Raw genomic sequence first — 24,603 nt, 5'->3', positions numbered from 1 at the left:
CGACTGAGGGGGCAGCAACCCATGGGCAAACCTCACCAGCCTCCCTTGGACTTTTGGTGTGTCTTCTCCCAGGTTCAGGGGAGCAGGACAGAGACCTTCATCAAGGAGAACTGGTGAGACAAGAGGCCACCTGTTCCACTTGCATAACACTGTCTCCTGTCAAGACGCCTTTCCAGTAGCTGTCTGCTGATACCCGGGAACACGCAACTGGTTCGACTGAGGGGGCAGCTACCCTGGACCAACCTCATCAGTCTCCATTGGACTTTTGGTGTGTCTTCTTCCAGTTTTAGGGGAGTAAGACAGTGATCTTGGTCTAGGAGAACCGAAGGAACAAGTAGCCACCTCCTCCACTTTACTGTATGCACTACTAGGTTAAAATCTTGTTAAACCTAGACTCAAGACTGGCAATGGCAAGGTTGGAAGGCACGGGAGCCAGGTGTGGGAGTAGGTGGATTAAAAGTAAGAGGGCTAGTAGCAGGAGAAAAAGTGGGAAGGGGGGAAGAAGGAATAGCAGGGTTGTCTTCTAACCTAGGCTTACCTAAGAGAAGCATGTTTCTCAGTGCTAGAGGCCACATTCTTCTTCCTATCACTAATTTCTCTTCCACTTCCTACACATTATATGTTTCCTTATTACAAGGGTCATATGATGATCTGATCAATCTGTTTTGCAACCTTTGCTACAGTAGTGAAAACCAGATGAACCTGAATCAGACGGAATAACTACAAAAACTGGAAAGGTGATCCTGAAAGCTATCAAAGCTTAAAGGCTACTCAAAATAAAGCGATAATACTTCACCGAAACCCAGCCATACAACCGAAAATCAGTAAACAAAAGCTGCAGCAAACCCCTGATGCCACTTGAGAGCAAGCAGAAACAGAATGAGGTTTTCTGCTAAGTCATTTCCAGTACTACCATTAGTGGGTGGGGCTTGTCACCTACACTAAACTATCGAAGTGCTACAATGATTTTTTGCTGCCGCACAAGTTAAAATTATACCATGTAATTACTTGGTAAGTTACTTATATGAAACTTTGCATTTCTGTTCTTCCCTTAATTTGTTTTCCCATACCCATTATTATTTACTTCATAATCTTATAATTCTACTTGATATATTATTTCAAATTTAAGTTTAAAGTTTGAGAATGTGTATACATACAGGTGCTCTGCTGTGATGGCTGTATCAGTCTCTGAGGCATCAATCTCTGGCTTTTTATTACGGTACTTTGCAATGATGTCATCACTCGTTTCTTCAATGGTCGGAGGACGGCTATCTTCTGAAAGAGATCTCCTCACATTTGTATCCTGGCCAGGAATCCCAACCCGTATGAAAGTCGTGTCATCACCAGAACGACTCCCTGGCTTTCGTCTTCCTTTGAAGCCTGGAAGTTTGAAATTCTTGAAGAAACCTCTTTTATGCTTAGCATCACCATCTAGAGAATCCCGATCACCTCTTTCAGCAGTTTTATCAAAACTTATACTTTTGGGTATAGCTCCAGTGGCTGCCATATTGAGTGCTGGAGTTGGTTCTGGGGTATCTATGGAGTCTGTGGTAGGTCCAGAACTTGCATTAGATATAGATCGCACTTTTCCTGATCCTCCCACTCCATCAGAACCTGAACTGCTGGATGAAGCAAGACTAGTAGTACTTAAATGTAAACTACTGTCTTCACCAGATCCCCGGTCACTAGATATCAACTTGTGCTGAGGATGAACAACCACAACACTGCCTGATGGTTCAATATGCCCACTCTCACCACTACTTCCAAGATCTATTAGAGGAGCACCTGAATTACTATGAGCCCCTTCACTATTTATAAAAGTATTCAGAAGGAGGTGTTGCTCACCACACACTATGCCATTGTTGGGTAAGGTTGAGAGATTTAAACTCAGTCGTCCCAGGGACTGTGTTGCTGAAGCAATTTCCTGCTCAAGTTGTGACATTGCTTCCTGAACTTCTCCATCCATTCTGTCTATGAGTGAAGGATCTGCCTCAGAAGAATGAATAGGCTGGAATTCAACTCTAGGTGGGGTTGCAGAGCCACTTATCCTGTTTTGCATAACAGGTATGGGTTTCAATATACCACTAATGGTATTGCTACTAGCACCAATTCCCATAGTTCCTGGGATTACAGGCATTGGCTTCAATATGCCACCACCACCTGCACAAGCAGCATCTACTGGAGATCTTGATCCCTGAGCTCGAGGTGTAACATTTTCTTCCTGCTGGTGTACAGGATCTGGTCTGAGTAGATCGCCACCAAGTTCCACCTCCACCTCTGACCGTCCAGTGTCATCTGAACGAGCTACGCTCTGGGCATCATCAGTGTCAAATTCTGTCATGCGTTCAGAGTCAGAGGCTAAAACATCGGTGCTCCAAGCTTCAGATGCAGTTTCAAAGGTCTCTCCTGCAGCATCACCACTCAAGTAATCACCCTGCATTCTATCCAACTCTGCTAAATGGCGATTTAGCAGTTGCTCATGAAACTGATCTCCACGATCGGCTCGATCTGCTGCTTCAATAGTTTCAGAATCACTGGCAAGGACATCTGTACTCCAAGTGTCAGATACCAGTGATATAGTTTCGTCACCACTTATAAGTGGCTTTATCTCAAAACGACCAAATTTTTCTTCAATATCAGCCCTGGCAGGCTTAGGCACTGTTACTGGTATATTAGGTGGTGCTGGTTGATGCTCTGCTCCACCCCTCAATCCAACTTCTTCCCCTTCAGTTACTTGAGAGGATGGAGTATCACGACCAGAGACATTAGGCGTCCCACGTCCAGACACATTTGCTGAGACCATGTCAGACAAGTTATCAGGCTGATCTTCCTGAAAAGAGAAATCAGATTTTAACAAATTTATAAGAAATCCAGTAGGTAAGCTACACAATCAGCATCATCTTAATATCATTAAATCAGCAACTGCACCTTAAGCTAAAGAAAAAGAACTAAAGATAAAAATAATCACAAGTTGGATAATAAAATACAGGTGCTTAGTAAAAATTTGAAAAAACAAAAATAAAAGCTAAAATAAACAAAGAACAAAATGACATAAAGCAATATCCTAAACACAATAACATGTAAAATTACTAATGCCAACCATAAGAAAAACAAAAGAATACAATAAACTTATAAGTGAGGAAAAGAATTCTGCACAATGTTCAAAGTGAGATGTGAATGTAATTAAGGTAAAGTTCTATATTCTAAGTTTTTTTCAATAATTATGATGAAAAATAAAGACTTCATGTCCACTGATCTCCAAAGATCTCATCACCAGCTCTGGATCAATGTAAACTACAGTGAAATAAAAAAGATTGCAAAATCATATCTTCATTACTCTCAAAACCTTTTCACAGTTGTCTCTATTTTTCTGCATCAGTTTAGTTACTAATTAAAAATTATATATATGTTCCATATATTCAAATCTATATTTGTTTCACCACAACCCTGTTAATCATGTGCTGCCTCATCTCCATGGGCAGGAAATACCTAATCACACAAATTCATACTGTACATGCCTAGAAGTACTGTAACTAAGAAACTTGCTTCTCTTTTCACTTTTCATCTTGAGAGTCAACGGCATCACTCTTTCCTGAATGTCTTTGCACAAAGTTTTCCATTGTAAAATCATTCTTTTCACATTAATGATTTCAATATCATTCTCCTTCATGAGTGTTAACTTTTGTTTCTTGATTTGTGTTTATGTAATTTTGTCTTTTTGTGTAGCTGGGTTCTGACATACATCACCTTTCCCCTACCAGGTTACTGTAATTAATCACTTGATCTTAATCTAGTTTTTGTTTTTATTATTTATATATTTATTCCCAGTTGGTTTTCTTGTTATTCAGTGCTCTCTTCCATGTTATGGTTGGGTAACTTGTAACTTCTGCATAATGCATAAACAACAGCAAGTACTAACACAAACAACCAAATTGAGAAATAGCTGACTGCCGATGCCATTTGCGGTAACTGTAACTATCACACTTTTATTGAGAGTTGCTTAAAAGTTATCATCTTGTTGCTAAAACTTGCTAATTCTCAATGGTGAATTCCATAAGTAAAAATAAAATATATTATTATTCATCCTTCACACAATGGAGAAGGTGGTCTTAAAGAATACCACTAAATTAAAGCTGCAAACCATAGCTACTGCTGAAAAAAACTAACAATGTGCAGACTGCAAAATGTTTTGGAATAGGTGAAAACAATGTACAAAACTTGTGAAATCACAACTTTACTTCTTTTAAAATTTATTGCTTTTATAAATCATGTAACTTGCATTTTTAAAACCCAACTTTGTTAATTTACATGAAAAATGTATTTCTGAATTGTTTCATCTAGCAACTAATGGCAATGAAGATGTCGGTAGTACTCAATCACTAAATTTAACAATGCACAAAATATACTGTAACTGGACACAGTAAGCAAAAAAAGCTTTATTAAAATCAATGTTATAAATATAGCAATCATTATTATACATACAGCTGTACAGTTTGACTTTTGCAAACAGATACTTCCTCTCAAGAAAAATTATGGTTTTAGAGCTTTGCAGTTTTTAGAATTGCGGATAAGGGATCATAAATCTGTATAAAGTTCTTTAGAAATGTTGAATAACCATTAATAGGAATATCAAAGTGTGATCTTGTGATAGTACATGTAGCTGCAGCTTTTGCTGCTTCATCAACCCCTCCATTTCCTTTGAATAGCCTACATGGGCCATCCAGCATATTTATATATTTTTTTCCAATTTCATATAATTTGTAAAGTAAAAATGTAATTTGTTGTACAAGTGTATTTTTTTATCATAATTCTGAAAGCTTCCATAGCACTTCTAAGGGTACTAAAAATTACCAATTTTTGTGATGGCGTATCTTTAATCATTTTAATGGCCAATCCTACTACACATAATTCTGCTGTTAAAACAGTTGCATTGTTAGGCAAGAAAAACTAGTATCTTTTGTTTAGTGATATGGCTGCAAATCCCATGCTTGTACTGTATACTGCACGGTATGGTATTATTATATTGAGGCTTGCTTTTTCACTTTTTGAATTTGGCATTCTATATCTGAAATTCTAACTGAAAATTAATTGTATGCTACAGTTTTTATCATTGTTATCATTATTCTTATCACTGTATTACTATTATTTCAATATTGTCATTACTGTATTATTATTATAAATACAGTTATTACTATTACTTCAGCAACTGTCTGGGTATAGCCAATGATTATTTTTCTCTTTTTATCTCATGTATCTAAATTGTGTGTATTGTACTGTCTCTACTGTGTATATTCCCTGTATATGACCTGAGCTGAAATAAAAGATATTATTATTATTATTATTATTATTATTATTATTATTGAAAGTGATTGTTGCATCAGCTGCATTCAGTTTATGTAGAGTTTTCTCTTTTGTTCTAATAACCACCTTTTCTTGGTTACTGTGTTGTGCTAGTAACTCTCCGATACTTATTTCTGGGGAGGGAAATAGTCGTGAATCAGGATATAATATATTTCTGGCTTATACAATGTGCGTCCGGGAACTGATATCTGGGTTTCATGGTCTGCAGAGTTGTAACTTGGCTAAGTATGTGTAAGGCCACCATTTCTCTCAATCTCTGTTGAGCATGCTCACGGCAAAGGACCAGAGTAGACTGACATTCATGCTGGGTCCTACTCTTTATACCCGTGATGGTCAATCTACAGCGTGCATTTCACCTCAGCCAATCACCGGTCAGCATGCAGTCGACCCCCTGCTGACCATTGTGTATATAAAGAGTAGGACCCAGCATGAACATCAGTCTACTCCTGTCCTCTGCTGTGAGCATGCTCAACAAAGATCGAGAGAAACATTGGCCTTACATACATGTAACCAAGTTACAACTCAACAGACTTGAACAACTCTACAGACCATGAAAGCCAGATTTCAGTTCCTGGACACGCATTGTATAAGCCAGAAAAATATTATATCCTGATTCATGACTATTTCCCTCCCAAGAAATGACCAGTATCGGAGAGTCACTAGCACAACGCAGTAACCAAGAAAAGGCAGTCATTAGAAAAAAATAGAGAAAACTGTATATAAACTGCATGCAAGTGACACAGCAATCACTTTATTATTATTATTATTATTATTATTATTATTATTATTAAGTGTCGATATTTTTCTTTACCAGTGAAACTTGCAGTTATCAAAACTGTTCTCAGCAGGGTACAAATATATACTAATTGTTACACTTTGGAAAAAAAATCAAAAGCAAACACTCATAGAAATAGAGGATTCATACAAAAACAATCAACCACTATGTTTATATGCAATTAAACTCTTAGGTCTTACCTGTTCGACATCATCAAGACTAGATGCAACACTGTGATTACTAGCTGCCTCACTTATAGCTTCTAAATTATCTGAGGTATTGCCTATAGATCCTTCATCATGAGATAGAGAAAATCTTGTCCTTTTTTCTATTGTTGCTTCCCCACCACTTCCTTCTGTATCATCCTCTACATTCATCCTAACTCTTGAGGCCGTTTTGGTTGACTTCAAAATAAACAGGAAGATAAAGTTTAGTTCAGGAAAAAATATAACATTTATATAGTAACATTTATCTGGACACTCACTAACCATTAAAGATAGAGTACATTTTTGCACTAGTCAGGCTTTCAAAAAAGAAGAATGCTTGGCTGACCCAGCTGGAATGTCTAGTTCACCTGCTCACTATCGGGTGAGTTTCCACAAAGACTGACATACTTGAGGATTCAGAGATCATTCTGTTAGAAGGGTCTGATCCTTTCAGCTGAGAAGATCTAACATATTGTTACTTCCCTGTACAAACTGGGGAGTCAACATAATATTTGCTTCTGTCCACGCAAGAAGATCCTCTGCTAGAAGAAGCATTGAGAAGGATTTCATCCCACTCTATTTCCAGATATAAGCCAAGAAGGTTAGATTGTCAAAGAACACAGCTACTATTTTGTCTCCTACCAGATGTTCACACTGCTTTAAACTCTTCCAGTCAGTTAAGAGTTCAAATTGTTGATGTTGCAGCAACTTCTCCTCTTCTGACCATGATCCAGGCATCTTTAGATCACCTAAAAAGGCCCCAACCCTTCACTGAGGTGTCTAAAAACAAAGTGAGGCCAACTCCTCTAGAGCTCCCATATGACCTAAAAGCGAAAGCCACAACTTTGCTGGAAGCTGCTTCAAGGGATGAAATCCTAAGATAAGTGACAGGAAACTGTCTACTTGTTTCTTCAAGGGACAACAGAATGCGTTGGAACTGGCAATGACTTTTCTCAGTTGATAAGAATGCCCAAAGACTGAGTCAGATGAAGTAAAGTCCTTGGCCATCAGAATCCCTTTGTAAAAGTTGGTCAGAACTTGCCAGTCATCCAAATAAATCAGAACCACGTTCCAAAGATGACACAAGCCCTCTATGGGAGCTAAACCTTGCAAAAACTTGAACTGGTACAAGTACACAAAAATAAGTGTCCTGAATGTCCTTAGAAATCACCCACTCGTTTCACTTAATAGCCACTAGAACTGTGCAGGATGACCCCATGGAAAAAAGGATCTGTCAAACGAACTTGTTAAAAGTTGTAGATGCCGAACACTGGTCTCTAAGATCTGGACACTTTCAGAACATGAAACGGTGATTGTAGAAGCCAGGGGGAGGTTTCCAACATTGGTTCTTTAGCCAACTTCTCTAACAGAGATTCAACTTCCTCTTGCAAGACTAGGATCTTCTCCTGGTGAAGTTGGGAAGAGAAAGCAATCAATGATACTGACAGAAGAGGAGGAGGAGCATGAAAAGGAATAACATAATCCTCCCTGATTACTTCCACCAACTGAGGTTCTGTCCCTAACTCTTGCCAGAGACTCCAAGAGGCCTGCATTCTGCCTCTTACTGGAATCAGAGGGGTGCAATAGTCAACTCTTTCTGGTGTTGTGAGAAGTCTTATTCTTCAGAAATCCAGATGTAGATCCTCATAAGGGCCTCAAAAAGGAGACTGGAATAATCCTGAGAGAGTTTTGACCAAATCTTATATGGAGGACTGATTCCATACTTCCTCCCTAACCGCATTAAAGAAGCAAGAACTGAGGTAACCCAAGAACTATGACAATTTTCGTGAAGTAAGTACTCTTTCAGGTGACACAAAATCTTTAAAAGAGCATAAAGAATGAGCAATTGTAATAAGGGAGAGTTCAGCAATTGATAACACCTTGACTTGGAAAAGGCTTCATTAGATTCTCAATCTCATTGTTAGACCACAGAACCTTGCCCATCTCCAATGCTCTTCTTTTCATTGGGTCTAAACAAGCTAAGAAGCCTGCATTCTGAACCAAAGAGGAGGAAGGGCCACTGAGTTGAGTATCAGAATTCGTAGCAGATGAAACATTAACCTTGACTCCATGGTCCCATCTTGGAACCTAGATCACTACCATCAGAACTTGACAATGGAGAAGGTGATAACTGAAGCGTCAACTTTTGCTACTGCACTGATCCTTAGGCAGCTAAGGAATATGTCCAGCTGTCTGAGACAAATGAAAGATGTCGAAGGGCACAGAAAAACCACATCCAGAGACACAACCAGGTTTCATGGCAGCGGAGGCTTCCTACTGACACAAGGCAGTCCTGAGCTTGGGCTACTGATGGGTGAGGTCTCCAACACCTTTTCTCTTAGGAAAGAATGCAAAAATTAATGCACACCATGGGGGAAACCAGCTCCTTTACCGAAAATAAATTTGGGTAAATACTTATTAGACTTCAAAATCGGACTAACATCCTGCTTAACTTATTTAGCTGCTTTTCCTAAACCAAAGGGGAAGCAGAAGACAGTTACAATGGGGATAACAGGAAGGGGAGAAGGGAGGGAGGGAGAAAGAGGTGGACCGGGACAGAAAGGCAGGGTAGATGAGGAAGAAAGAAGAGAAGTAACTGTCTTATACACTACTCTAACCAGCTGCCTTCTCAACCTATCTGATTCCCTTTCCTTCCTATAACTAAGGAATTTCTTCATTACTGCATCAGACTACTCCTTACATTCCTCACACTGGTGGTTACAGTCAAACTCCTGATCACTACAATTGATACAGAGTGCCTATCTTTCTGCTGAATATATCTTGTTCACACAAAATCTATTACTACAGAACCTAATATTACTAAGCTAATTGCTTCCAGCTGAGGACATTCTTTGGAGAAAGAAAGAAAGATCCCAATACTGTGAAAAAATTGCAACAGCAAAAACCCCTGAATGCCTGGAAGCACCAATTGCTACAATGGCAAGAAGAATTCTGACAAGAACTAAAACATCCGAAACCCACCTGGTGGAGAACAGGTGAGCTGGACAATCTATCCAGGTCAGCCAAGTGTTCTTTTTAAAGTACCAGTTGTAGCTTATTGGCATGAACATGTAAGCTTTGTTTCACATTAGGTAACATTCATCCCAAATAAATATGATTCATAAACAAAATGAAATGCTGCCTAACACAGAATCCTACTAACATCACACAATTCTGTAAAAAAAATCATATCTAGCTTACTCTCAATCTTCCAAAAAAAATCAAATCCAGCAAAGATCACACAGAAAAACTGCAATAACAGTGAAATACTTACTGGCATAGTAGAGAGTACTTTTTCTTCAGACATGAGTCCAGGGCATTCTGGGGGACTAGGCACATTAAGCGATATGACCAAAACAGTATCATAATCCAGTGGAGATGTTGTGTTGTCAACTTCATCTAGACTGTTCTGTCCTGGCAACTGACTAGAACTACTGGTTAAATCCTGCGATGACCCTAATCCATCAGAATCAGTGGTACCTTCTGACTGACTTTTTGATGATCGTATTCTGTTAAAACCAACAACCATACATTAGTGTACTGGAGCAACTAATACAAAATTTAAGATGAAATCTAATTGATAAATATAAAACAGCCAAATATTTCCTAATCAAGCAGAATAGACTTTTATTCATAAAAATCTTTTACCCTTAAAAAAAATGAAAAAATAAAATCTGCCACACATGCTCACGGCAGGCATGGTAGTTATGTCAAACGGTTATAAAAACATAACCCTATATTACACAAAAATTACCAGTGCACAATTACTTTGCTCTGCTAAAATGCCTTTCACTTAAATTCTCTCAGTGCTTATGAAAGTCTAAGTAAAGGAAACAAAAAAGAATATTACACTATGTTAGCATTACTGAATCTGTATCAAAAGCATTACTGACACTGCTGAGTAGTATTTCCAAGGAACAAGTTGTCCTGTCATCTTTAATCTGGCACTACCAATAGCAAGACTTTAAGTGGTACAAGGGGCTAAAGCTGATCAAATAACAAAATCAACTTGAACTAAACCTTAATACTGATTTATTTGTTTCCTTTCATGCCCTTCAATGGTACAGGTGGTGCTGACGTGTGTAAAAATGGGCATGTTCTGCACTACAAAAGAACCAGGAGCATAAAAACTCAATAGCTTTAAATTCCATGGATCAGACTGATAACGTGAAAATTCAACTTCCCTCAAAAGTGCTTTAACATCTAAAACATGCTCTTCCTCTTGAAATACTTTCACTGGTCTTCTGTTCACTTATTTATTGCCTTTACATTATTTGTTTTTAGCACTTATCACACTATCACCTATACTTAACTGCCCTCAACTTATATTTTGTTGCTTACCAAATGCATCGTTGAATATGGCTAAAGATATTTTGTACTTTTGTATTTTTGGCTTTGCAAGTAAAGTAAGTATAGTTATTTTTTTCTGTGTGTTAAAAGTTTTAACTCCAGTGTTCAATATAGTTAAATAATGTAAGGTACCTGTTGTACACTGTTAAATACACTGTTAAATTTATACTTAAAAAGTATTTTTTTAAAAGCAAAAGTTTCAAAGTTTCAACTTTCGAACTGGTTATCACATGCTAAAAAATCTGAGATATTTGGTTAAATAAAGTGTAACTGTATGCATAGATGTAGTGTATCTGTATTCATAATAAGCAATCACACTACAGCAAACCATTGTTAATCAAATGTATAAAAACAGTATCTTAACTGCATTTTATTAAAGTGATTTGATTTCACTGTGATCACACAATCTGAAATTCTAGGGTCTATGGTTAAAAGATGTGTCACTGTACCTATGTGCAATACAGAAGAAGACAGCATAGTTAATCATAAGCATAAAAATAGTTCCTTACATGAACTCCATTAAAATGATTGTTCTCTATCTGGAAAAGTAATTTGACTTACATTTATCTAATGCAGTAGAGTACTGAACTTAATAATACAATTATGTAGTGTTAAATACATATATTTTTCAGTGTGTTCATTGGTATGTCTATACATACCTGGATATCACATTATGAAACACTACACATGTACTGTGGTGCTCTCTCTCTCTCTCTCTTTCTCTCTCTCTCTCTCTCTCTCTCTCTCTTTTTTTTTCTGTACATGTGCATGCATAAACATACAGCATGCATGTTAAAATAAACTCAGCAAACCTATGGCAGACTGCAGTACTCCTACTTACTTACCACCTCTTCCTCAGATCCTGCTGTCAGCACTAGGTCACCTGCATAAAGCATCTCCCAGGAAATCCCTTTTTCACACTCCTTTGTAACTTCTTCCACTACTGTAGACACCAACATTTATCGCAAACTCTTCTGAATTACCTACCACTGTCTTAACTCTAGACCTGGTCTTATGAGAGCTTAATGCACCTACTACCCTTTTTCTATTTGTCATTCTTTAACTCTTCAGCTGAAAACCCTTATGGACAGTTGACAGATCATAATCGCAGGAGGGCTCCAAAGGGAAATCAGCCTGCAGAGAGAGAGAGAGAGAGAGAGAGAGAGAGAGAGAGAGAGAGAGAGAGAGAGAGAGAGAGAGAGAGAGAGAGAGAGGAAAAGGTGATAAACACAATGGAACAAACTGATACACATGAAATTCAGGAGACGTCAGCAGAGAGCAGGAATGAATTTGTGTCTCGCTTAAATATTTGAAGAGCAGAAGATTTCACACCTGCACTACGCAAACTATTCCAAATTTTAGTTATAGCAAAGATAACACTCCTAGCAAACTGAGTACAGTATTTGCAGTCTCACTATTCGTGGACTCCCCTAGCCCTTTGTTGGCCGAGTTGGTTGAGCTTCAGACCGTCATTCGATGGGCCGGAGTTCGATTCCCGCCGCCGGCTGATGAAGAGTTAGAGGAATTTATTTCTGGTGATAGAAATTCATTTCTCGCTATAATGTGGTTCGGATTCCACAATAAGCTGTAGGTCCCGTTGCTAAGTAACCAATTGGTTCTTAGCCACGTAAAATAAGTGTAATCCTTCGGGCCAGCCCTAGGAGAGCTGTTAATCAGCTCAGTGGTCTGGTAAAACTAAGCTATACTTACTTTACTTAGAACGCATATACACATTATTCGCGGAAAATTTGCCCATTCGCGGTATTTTTCGCTGAGAAATGTTCACTAATTACTGTATTTTCATGATAATTTTCATGACTAAATGCACTTTTTGTGATAAAACTATTAACATACTCAGGTATAATCATTTTTAGGTTTTTTTTTGTGTTTGAACTATCAAAATAGGCAGTTCCCAAGTGTTTCTAGAGTGGTTTTAAGTATTTGCAGATTTTAGCTATTTATGGGGTACACATCGGTTTACTGTAGTATTAAACCTGATACTACAAAACGACACCTCACTCACAACAGCAGCTGCCTGGTGTTGCAAGCAAAGACTACTAGGTCGGATAATGAAGAGTGCAGAGGATGTTTGTCCTTGTAGTAAATTTTAAGCAACAAACATAATGAAGTCACTTCATGTCTGTGCCACAAGTCTGACTCAGTAATTTAACTCAACTACTTTCAATCTTATCATTGAAGTTTTTGTCCAGCTCTAAATATTAACCTTATATTTAGAGGGTGTATTTTCCTTCTAATTTCTGACATTTATTCATAAAAAATATTTATCCTTAACATGGATATATGACTTCAGTCACTGATATGTCCTTTAAAAAGACAAAAAACTCCCAAAATAAACTGTTCCCAACTATACAGCAAAACACTTCTTGAAATAATACTTTTATTGAAGTCCACAAACCTCTGACTTTTAACGCGTCCTAATAAGCTCTTTTTAGGTATGTTAGGTGTAGTTATAACAGAAGCTGAAGATATTGAAGCTGATGACGGTGTTAACTGGGTTGGTTTCAGTCTTCCAATATATGACTCTAGCTCCTTTCTTGTCAGTTCACCTTCAGGTAATTCATTTAGAACCTGAAAAAAGCAATATGTATTTTAGTCATGATATTCACTATCATATGACACTTAGAAATAGATGCACACCTCTAATATATCCAAAGATTGTTTTTATATCACTATCAAAATCAGTTTCATCATACCATGATTTTTCCAAATATAAAACAGTCTAGGGTAAAGTGCCATTACACAAGGTTTAGTGAAATACGACTTACCATAAATAAAAAAGAGAGAAGTGAATGTAACCTAGGTTCAGGAATAAGACAAGATGATCTGACCATCACTCTTAATGGACTGTTCAAAGAAGCACTTGCTTGCGGAGGCACCTCTGCTCCCCCACCGGCTACTATACCATTGACAACCCCTGATATCACCTACAAAAAATCTGAAAGTTACCTAGAATCCTAAATGTTTATATTAAAAAATAAAAAAATAAAGTAAAAGTAAACACTTGGCAGAAGGTCTGGACATACCCAGAAAAACAAATTCATTGCCTTTAGCACTGGTCATATGTAAAATCTAAGATGAATATCAGACCATTTAAAATATTTTTTATTAGGATGCGCTCAAAATCTGCCATCCAACAGGGAATCATACTCGAAAACTACCAAGAACACTTCAGATTCTGATGCACAGCAAGAAATTTGCTTGACCAAAAACCTTTTAATTTTAAACATAATCTATATGCATTTGTGTAAGCCCCAGGTAAGCCATTCACAGAGCTACAGAAGAAAGTAAAAAAAGATGTGCTACTCCCACCAAGTTGACACATACCAGAGGCAAATTGGGATACTTAATGTGACTGCTGATGTTCTCAAAATTTTTTCCCAGGGTTCGGACTGCTTTTTGGACTGTCTTAATTATCCACTTAATTCATTCACTCCTTTTTTCAGTCACTGTATTGGTTTCTCAGAAGAACCTAATCTAAATGGACCAGTTTCTAACCAAGATTGTGATTTGTCTGATATTTGAGTCAGCATCCAAAAATCACACTAGAGGACAGTACACCAAACAAGGAAGAAATCACAAATTTTTAATCAATTTGTATTTTTCCTAACATGCAAGCCTTCAACCTTTACACTGGGAAAACGGAGTAATACATAGAGCGTCATCCAATGGGGCCATCGAATGGGAGGAGTCTCATCTCACTTGCTCTCAAGAACCCTGTGATGAAGCCAGCGATCTTCCAGCCCCAGAAAAACTGATTCAGATCCATTTCAGACGAAGAACTAGTCCTAAAGCAGCCCTATAGCCCTTAACGGCTTACACAGAAAGAAGCTTTTTCCTATGTAGGAAAATTAGGAAGTCAGCTACTTGCTGAATGGAAGTTCCAACCAAGGAGAAACCCCGCTGACAACACCAATCACAGTAGACTGCCCACTTCCCCTGGGACACGGCTGTTGACATTTCCAAAGATATCCAGATATCTCTGACGCTGCCCTGCAAGAAAAGCCTCTCGCTGGCAGGAGATGCTGTACTGGATAGTCTCCAACCAGGAAGAGGTATCTTTCAATGTGGGGCTGGCAAAGCAGACTGTGCCAAGGAGGAATCTCGCTCGGGGCTTCTGTCAGCACAGTTAGAAGGTCGGGGTACCACTCGGCTTGCGGCCACAAAGGAGCTACCAAAATCATCCTGAGGTTCCAGGAGATCATTACCCTGTTGACCACCTGACGAATCAGGCAAAAGGGTGGAAAGGCATAAACGTCCAGGTTGTCCCACGGATGTTGAAGGGCGTCTTCCACCGCTGCCCAAGGGTTTGGAACAACTAAGAAGAAAACTTCCAGTTTCCTGTTGAACCAGATAGTGAACAGGTCCACCATCGGAATCCCCCAAAGGATAAACAGCCTTTCTGTCACTTCTTGGTGCAACAACCACTCTGTTCCCAAGACTTGACTCTGACGGCTCAATCTGTCTGCCACTATGTTTCTTTTGCCTGGAATGTACCTAGCTGACAGAACCCGTGCTTGTTTATGTAAACCACTACCATGGTGTTGAAAGACATCATGACCACAGAATGACCTGCTACCTGATCCTGAAACTCCTGAAGGGCCAAAAAGGGGGCTTTCAGTTCCAGGATGTTCATGTGAACATGTTTTTCTTTCAGGCTCCAAACTCCTGAAGTCAAAAGATCCTCCATATGAGGGCTCCCCCCCCAAACTTCGGTCGAGGCATCCGGAAAGAGAAGGATCTCTAGAAGAGGAGCATGAAGGAGCATCCCTATGGTTAGGTCCCCACCGTCCAGCCATCATGCCAAGTCCTGTCTCGCATCCTGCGATAGGGGACACGGAAGAATAGAGAATCCCTCACCAAGGACCAAATTCTTTCAATCTCCACTTTAAAGAGCAGAAGTGAAATCAGCCATGAGGAATGAGCTTCTCCAAAGATCACAGGCTGTTTCTCTTTCAATAAGAATGATCTCACGACCATCTTGAACTTCTTTATCCTCGGATCTGATGAAAAGACTCTCAACACGACTTGTCTAACAACATACCCAGGTAGAGTCCTTTGGCTGGGAAAGATTCAACTTTTCCATATTTATCATAACCCCCCAAAATTGAAGAAGACAGTCTCTGTCTTGAATCAATTTCACTCGGGAACTTGCCAAGACCAGCCAGTCATCAAGATATCTGAGAATGCAGATCCCTTGACAATGAGCCCAAGTTGAAACCAGAGTGAACACCCTTGTGAACACCTGAGGGGTGGTCGAGAAGCCGAAGCATAGAACTTTGAACTGATAAACTATCTCTCCCAGAATGAAATGAAGGAACTTGCAAGATGACCAAGTGAATTGGGATCTGGAAGTAGGCCTCCTCCAGGTCTATTGTCAACATAAAGTTGTTCTGTCTGATAGCAGCAAGAACCATACAGGGAGTTTCCATTTTGAAACGAGTCTTCCTGATGAAAAGATTCAGAGTTGACAGGTCTATAACTGGTCTCCAGGCACCTGATGCCTTCTCTACCATGAAAACTCAACTGTAGAAACCTATGGAAGGATCCTTCACTTCTCCATTATCTCCTCCACCTCACTCTGGAGAGCAAGACCCTTTGGCGAGCCTAGAAGGTATGACCTCTGACGGAGAGGACAATCTGTGAAAGGAAGGCAAAGCCCAAAAGGGAGTAGATATCCTACCCAAAGAACATATACTACCCAATCTTCCACTCCTAGTTGCTGCCAGGTTGCCCACCGGCTCACCAGGCACCCTCCCCAAAACCAAAAGCAGCGGATGGGGAGGAGCACCCTCTCTAGCATTTACCTCCTCTTACTTTGCCTCTGCTTCCCCTTCCACCTCTATTAGGTCACGGTTGAAAGGGGTGTTGCTGAGAGGAGGTCTTAGTGGTCTTAGGAGACAATTGTCGCTCCCTACAAGGACCCGTTGTAGCCTGTGGTTTCCTCTGCGAAGCTGGCTGTCTTGCTCTAGCTATGGTGAGACGAGCAGACCCTGATGATTTAGAGACTGCTTGCAGAACCAGACAGTCGTTGTTGTCAGCTCTTCTCCTTTCAATTGTAGCTTGAACCTGGTCCTTCAGAAAAAGGGAAGATGATTCTAAGAGAGTCCCATTCCTTAATGCTAGCATGCACTCAGGGCTGATGTATCTAAAAACCCTAGAAAAAGCGGAGTCCCTCCTCTTCAGCAAGCAGTTGGTCCATACATTTGCCGTCAAGTGGGTCAGAAAAGAAATGGTCTTGCCCCCAGACTGTAGGAGACAAAAGAAAGATGAACACTCCTTTGAATCCTTCGAGTAGGCAATCACAGAAATGTTGGCTACTGCCGTAGACCACAAGTATAGCCAAGACATTGCTTGTCACACTATAGAAGCTGAAGCCTCCATACATGCAGCCTCCTGGAACGTAAAAGTGTTGTCCCCCTTAAACTGATCTTAGGAAAGGCTTGGTCCCAACCTAACGAAGTCTGAATCGAGTTGTCTTGGCTGTATGGTGACTCTTGGGGTGACATAAAAACACCTGTGCCTATGAAGAGGAGGTGGAAGCAACTTTTCAAGGGTAACCCTACCAAGGTCCTAGCTTCTTTCTTGCTTTCTTGGGACCTAAGAACTTCTCAAGGCCTGAAGACTGGTCTGAAGGAGCAGTAGCAGTTTCTTCCAAGTCATTGTACTTCCTAATCATTTCAACAACTTCACTATAAGTCTTGGCCAGCTCATTAGTGTCAAGATCAAGTAATAGGGGATCCTCCAATTCTAAATTTCTAGAACTCCTATCAGCTCTATCCAGCAAATTTCCAACTTGTACTTCATCTCTTTGAACGACTGGAGCTTATGCATGTTCAGTACCTAAAGCCCTCAGGAGAGTTGCAGAAAGATGAGGATCTGAAAAATCAAACTCATTCTTAGGACGAAAAGAAGAACTTCTTTAAATCCTTTGAATCCCCAAGAGGTAATCCCCGAGAAGCAGGCCGATGAAGTTTATGTGGACAATCGGGAGAGTAACGTCAAGGAGAACGCTCCGTACTAAAAGAGCAACGAGGAGAATGGCCTCTGTGGTACTAATGCTGCCGAGGCTGCTGTCACAGCTGAGCAGGACTTCTGTATCATGGGGACAGCCATGACCAATCAGTCGTGAGGTTTCTTCTTGGAAACGGCTGTGGAGTGCAAGCCCATGACCACCTTGGATGGAATACAGCCGTGTTGAGATAAGCTAACACCCATCCCCCTTGAAACAGAAGGAGAGCAGGATTCCAACTGTAGACTGCGAATCTTCTTACGAGGAGGCAGAGCAAAGTCTCTCTTCCTCCATCCTCGTCTCGGAACCAAGCAAGCCAAGGAAGACGACAACTTTTGGGAATCCGGTGAAAGAGATCTAAGGCGTTTTCTTCTAGGCACCATAGAAACGGAGCAGTTGATCCTTTCAAGGACTGTAACTCTCTCCAGTAAGGCAAGAGTAGAAGCAGTAAACTACGAAGGACCAGTCGCATGAAGATGGGATGAAGCGGCCGTACACAGAACATGTGCTGAGGGGGACACGGACGTACACATACAGCCCGAAGCAATGGCCGATACACAGAGTCATCACAGAAATTGCTATGGAAGTCATTCGTGAAGACGTCACTGACATAATGGACAAAACATTCCTGGCAGCAGAACAGGCAAGATGGGAAGCCATCAGACAAGAAAGTAAACCCCCCACCCTCGGTTCTCTAGGAAGGCCTAAGGTCAATCAATACTCATGGAGAGTAGAGCCATCTATGTCTGAACCTGGAATTAAATCACAAACCAAATCTTGTCCCTCATCCAAGGGGGGAGGGGTTTTAAAAGACTTAGCTATAACAGCTTCAACCCAAAACATTCTAAAACATTCCTGCAAGATACCAATTTCTTGAGAAACAGAGGAAGCAATATTATATATATGCTTCTCAAAAGTCTGTTTCTTATCAAAAGTTACGACTAAAATCTTCAAAGTCACTGACATTTAAAACCATACCTTTACAGTATACAGTATGCAAATCAGGATGCATAAGAAAAAACTGTTCTGGACTGACAAACTATCATATTTACAGTTTTAGATGGGTTAAACTTGAAGTCCCAAGCACTACTCCACTCATGAATATGAGCCTTATCTCTATTCAAAGATTCTATAACCTCAGACCTATGGCACAGAGAAGGAACAACAGCTGGAAGAATAACATTATTGGTGTATGCAATTAATTTGTTCTCCATACCTTGCTACATACCACTACCACTGATAATAAATAGCAAAGGTCCAAAATCATTATAAGAAGGGACACCAAAAATGACATTACTAAAGCTATTATACTGGTCATTAACAAAGACCATTTGGGTTCTGCCTATTAAAAAATCATTCAGAAAGATTCATAAAAGATCCATCAATTCCCAATAATCTTAGCTTGTAGACAGCTGCTTCACGGTTCATAGAGTCAATGGCTGCACTAAAATCTAAACCAACCAAGTGTGCCTCAACACCCTCATCAAGAACACTTAGCATAACAGCAGAAGTTAACAAGAGTACCTTACAAGTGCCAAGGCCTCTATGAAACCCAAACTGTAATGCTGGTAGCTTACAATGAATTTAGCATACACATTGCTTTTGTATAAAAATATAATCATTTGCACATATTTTTTAACTATACTGAGAATCTTATTCTAATGCACATGTTTAAATAAAAAGTTTCTTACATTTAACCCTCAATTTTTGTTTTCCAGTTTCACTTTGCTTATAAATTATAGCACTAAGAAATTCAGTGTCACTTTTAAAGTTGCCCACTGGAGTTGGAAGGAAGCATTAAAAATGTTTTCTGCTAAATCTAAGCTTCTTTGTTTTCTATTGTATCTCACACTAAAATTATTATTAAAAAGATTTTTCCCACTGTACTGGATTTTTTTGCCATACAATCAACTATACATTTTCACAATATTACGTAAATGCTTACTTGTCAAAACAAAACAGGCCAGTGAATACAATAATTCTTCAACCCAGGTACAATGTAGACTTTTCTAGATGAGTACTATCAAAATCAATAAAATTTATGGTAAAAACATTGCAATCTACAACAAAATAGTGTAAAATGAGCCAGCCACAAACCTCTTTGTCAAAGTGATCATACAGATCTGATAATCTGGGGTCTGGGGTTTCCCAGCGACTCATTGCTAAGACCTGAAGTATCTGAGCAACCTGTAAAGAACACAGATCTAGTTTCTTTCTGCTGACTTAAAGTCTTATCCAGTCAAAATGCCAAATAAATTCATCCAATAATATCATTTCAATAAAATATCCTTAAAAAGACCTATGTGCATATTTCAATTCTGCATCAATTGCTGAAAATTTCTAATAAAAGGAACCTCACCTGCATGAGATTAAATCTTGAAATATGAGAAATGGGAGCATCACAGATTCCATGAGGTTCAGGGGTCACTAGGGCTGGACAAATAAAGCGAGGGAACACTAAATCTATGCAAATAGCACTAACTTCCCTCACGTCTACACACTTAGCAGTTAGAAGCACATCATAAAGAACTCTAACCAGCCACAGAAGTGATGATGGGAAACAATTCATTGCTTCTTTTATGCTTTCTATAAACCTGAAATGAGAAGAATTGTCTTGTAAAAAAACTGAAATAATTTTGTAAAATACATACACATTATTTTATCATATTATGTGAGTCTGAAATTGCTAGACACTCCAAAGATGACGGGAAGAATCCTCCTTTCTCTTTCTACCTTTCTGAGAGTGCAGTAAAGTCCCTTTGTAGTCCTGGTGGTGAAACTGGATACCGTGACTACTCTTGCAGTCATAATATCCAGCCTGTTGGAAATCTCCAGAACCAAAGGAAACAAGTGATGGTCCATGATGCTGTAGGTTTAAAGCACATCAAAATCCTTTACCAGATACATTAGCACATTGGGAGCACCTCTAGTGTTATAAAATATCTGATGAGATATTTTATAACGTGTCTTACACATGCTTAGCCAAGCATACCTGACCCATAGGGATCTTTTAATGCTAAAAAAAAATGCTGCAACACTGTCAGGGACATCAACTCATCTATGATGTGACATTTTACCAAAGTATCAAATGATGTAATAACAGCAAAACCAGACTCTTTACAAAAAAGGAGATCAACAGTGTAAAGACAAAAACAAGAAAAGACCAATACAGTCTGACCTCTTAAACCTGGCGCTTCATGGTCCGGCAACTCCCATGATCTGGCACTTTTTTTAATCAGCCACAATTGGTTTTTGAGCATCTACGAGGGCAGCTCCACACGTCGCTTGTTTTTTAATTTTTTTTATTTAGGAACTGAAACTTGCTCCATAAATACACAAGCATAGTTCACTGCCAGCAAAAGGATTCTGTGATACTCAAAAATATACAGCATACAAAAGAACTGTAATTTCCATATAAATTCGTGCATCATCCGATCTCATGTATCTTATGATCATTAAAATTTTGTCCAAAAACATATCATCATCATATACATTGTGTATAGTGCAGGATGTATTTTTGGTAAATTACACTAGGCTAGGCTTTCTATGCTGGTTTCAGTTCAGTAGATACCACTGATAATGCATATTATATCTGAGTTAGCTTTTAACTAATAGGCCTAGAAGCAAAAGTTCAATAGGCTAAACCAGGCTTACCAACCTTGTGACTTGTCTAAGAATTCATTACTATTTATTGTACTTAACAACCACTTATTACTGCATGCAAGACACTGGTATAAACAACAGAAAGTACTGACATAAACAATTAAATTGAGAAACAGCTGTTTGCCAATGTCAAGTATCATAACTAAGGCACGTTTATTAAGGGTTGCATTACAATTGTCGAATTGTTAAAAATGTGCTAATTTTCAATGGTGACTTCCTAAATAAAAATAAATAAATCATTATTCATTCTTCACACAATGGAGAGGAAAGTGTTATGAAAGTATGCCCCTAAATTTATGGCTGCAGCTGTGGATGAAGAAACAAGTAATGTGCAGGCCACAAAACATTCTGGAAGCGTCAAAAGCAACATCCAATACTTGTGAAATCACATCTTTACTTCAATTAATTCACTGTGTTTATAAATAGATTAAGATGTGCTTTTAAACCAGCTTTGATAATTTACATAAAAAACGAACCTCTGAGATGTGTTTCAGAGGCTGTGGTGATGTTGGTAAAATGCAACCAGCTGATGATTTTAAGAATATAAACATTACTAGAATGCAAATCACACCTGATCACTAAGTTCATAAATTATAATACAATAATAATATGACAAAAATCCATGAAATATAAATGCATACAGTAAGCAAACAACAGGTTTATTAAAATCATCATTCTAAGTATAATTATATTATTTGATTGTTGCAACTTAGTCTCTCTCTCTCTCTCTCTCTCTCTCTCTCTCTCTCTCTCTCTCTCTCTCTCTCTCTCTCTCTCTCTCTCTCTCTCTCTCTCTCTCTCTCTCTCTCTCTCTCTCTCTCTCTCTCTCTCTCTCTCTCTCTCTCTCTCTCTCTCTCTCTCTCTCTCTCTCTCTCTCTCTCTCTCTCTCTGTGTGTGTGTGTGTGTACAAGTTTAAAGAACAAAAAGCTGCACAAGTTTAAAGAACAAAAGCAGCAGATTTATAGGTTTTTGCTGAAAACAAAAGCCAGAAAACTTTAAGCGGTGGAAAAAACTGAAAGGTGCCAGATCAGAATTCAACAGTGCACTTGTAAAGAAGTTTAAGCTCTGACATAGAGAAGGCGTAAGCATTTCCGGAAAGATGTTTATGGAGCAGGCCAGAATTTTCATAAATAACTAAACCTTACAAATGATGGCAATTATTCATAAGTTTTATTTTACTTTTGATAACGCATCAATATATATGTTGAATGGACTGGCAAAACTTTGTTCACATAGGACATTTTTTAGGAGTGATTTCTGTCATCCCGCATTTTCTGTGGTCAAGCAGTGGCCTGGTCCAAAGGGTGCCAGACTAAAGAGGTAAGAATGTACCTTATTATTATTATTATTATTATTATTATTATTATTATTATTATTATTATTATTATTATTAATTATTAATTATTATTATTATTATTATTATTATTATTATTATTATTATTATTATTATTATTATTATTATTATTATTATTATTATTATTATAATAATAATAATATTAAACAAATCATTTATAACTAACTAACTATATGAAGGAAGCAGACCCTCTTTCAAACAAGTCTTGTTGAAAAGGATGGCTGTATTTTGCAAATTTATCTTTACAGGATCTTTTCTATTTTCCAAATAATTTGCTTTCAGGCTCAGCAATGTTGGTCAACAATTGACCAATATTCATACTGGAAAAGGATGGCGTGGAATGCAGGATTTTTTTTTATTGACATATTCAATCAGAAATCCGTGGATTCCTTTGTGGTCTTGTTCGGTGGTCTGGATTCTGGTTATGGTATCATTGACATGTTTCAACCAGCTCGATGGTCATCCTCGGGACATGGTTGAGAAGGATCTGGAGAAACAAGGCGCTCTGGTTGGTATTTATAGGGGGGTCTTGATCAGTGCTGAATTATTATTGGCTGCCCAGGCAGGTCATCTTGGGTGGAGCCTGCCCTCCCATTTTGATGTTCAGGGATCATTTTGCGCGCAAGTGTCATTGTAGTACTAGGGATGAATGGGAGAAATTAATCCTCAGATGCAGAACTTTTATTTGCTCACTCGCTATGGGGGCCGCTTGGTGTGGATCTTCTGGTGGCTGTGGGGAGGAGAAAGGTTTCCTGTGCAATGTTGAGGGCTGGTTTCTCCTTCCCAGTGTGCAATGGTGGCACAGCCAGCAAAGGTCCATAGTCCGGTCAATTACTTCCATATTCCAGATTATGTCTTTTCTTGTAAGGCATGGAAATAATTGACCAAACTACTGCCACCACTGCCGCCTGCGCCTCCCGGAAGCATTGCACATTGGGAAGAAGAAACCAACCCTCAACATTACACAGGAAACCTTTCTCCTCCCCACAGCCACCAGGAGACCCACACCGAGCAGCCCCCTAGAGAGCGAGAAGTCAAAATTCTTCATCTGAGGATCGAAATTCTCCCATTCATCCCCTGCACTACAATGATGCTCGCACGCAAGACGAGCCCCGAACATCAACACGGGAGAGCAGACTCCACCAGAGATGACCCGCCCTAGGCAGCCAATCATAATTCAGCACTGATCAAGAACTCCCCCCACCATAAATACTGACCTGAGCACCTTGTTTTCTCCAGATCCTTCTCAACCACGTCCTGAGGATGACCATCGAGCTGGTCAATACATGTCGATGGTACTACAACCTGAACTAGGAGAAGAACCTGAATCCAGACCACTGAATGAAACCACTGAACAAGACCAAGAAGGAATCCACGGATTTCTGATCGAATATTTCAATTAAAAAAAAAAAATTCCCGCATTCCACACTGTCCTTTTCCAATATGAATATTGACCAGTTGCTGACCAACATTCCTGAGCCTGCAAAGTCAATTATAAGGAAAATAGAAAAGATCCTGTATAAGATAAATTCACAAAATACAGCCATCCTTTTCAACAACAACAATAATAATAATAATAATAATAATAATAATAATAATAATAATAATAATAATAATAATACAGCAGGTGTCCAAAGTTCATTTATTCCTTGATGTTTCGGTAGAGCTTTCTACGAAACTCGAAAGGCGAATGAAGCCAGGGGCACATCTATGCCATTTTATACCCACAAGTGAGCTTCAGAAATTTTTGGCTATTTTTCATTGGTTGTCAAAGCTGGGGGGAGGATGGCTGGGAGCAGAATGACTCACCTGGGAGAGTCTGGCTGACTGACATAGTAGCCAATTGGTTGGCACCGGGTCCTGG

The 24,603-nt window shown here is 39.1% G+C and overlaps 1 protein-coding gene across 2 annotated transcripts in view; it reads right to left on the bottom strand.

Moving 5' to 3' along the window:
* Nucleotides 1–24,603, bottom strand: part of Gapvd1 (GTPase activating protein and VPS9 domains 1) — a 168,871-nt gene that overhangs the window by 61,178 nt on the left and 83,090 nt on the right. For both annotated transcript variants that reach the window (XM_067102135.1, XM_067102136.1), the window contains exons 8-14: nt 20,082–20,316; nt 19,820–19,909; nt 13,479–13,637; nt 13,109–13,281; nt 9,617–9,851; nt 6,337–6,540; nt 1,158–2,830 (exon numbers count right to left, since the gene is read on the bottom strand). In XM_067102135.1, the coding sequence (XP_066958236.1) occupies nt 1,158–2,830; nt 6,337–6,540; nt 9,617–9,851; nt 13,109–13,281; nt 13,479–13,637; nt 19,820–19,909; nt 20,082–20,316 (2,769 nt within the window). The remainder of the gene's footprint in view (nt 1–1,157; nt 2,831–6,336; nt 6,541–9,616; nt 9,852–13,108; nt 13,282–13,478; nt 13,638–19,819; nt 19,910–20,081; nt 20,317–24,603) is intronic.

This window comes from Macrobrachium rosenbergii, chromosome 59 (genome assembly GCF_040412425.1).
Source record: "Macrobrachium rosenbergii isolate ZJJX-2024 chromosome 59, ASM4041242v1, whole genome shotgun sequence".
Classification (NCBI taxonomy): Eukaryota; Metazoa; Arthropoda; class Malacostraca; order Decapoda; family Palaemonidae; genus Macrobrachium; species Macrobrachium rosenbergii.
This window is presented reverse-complemented; position numbering and strand designations above follow the sequence as displayed.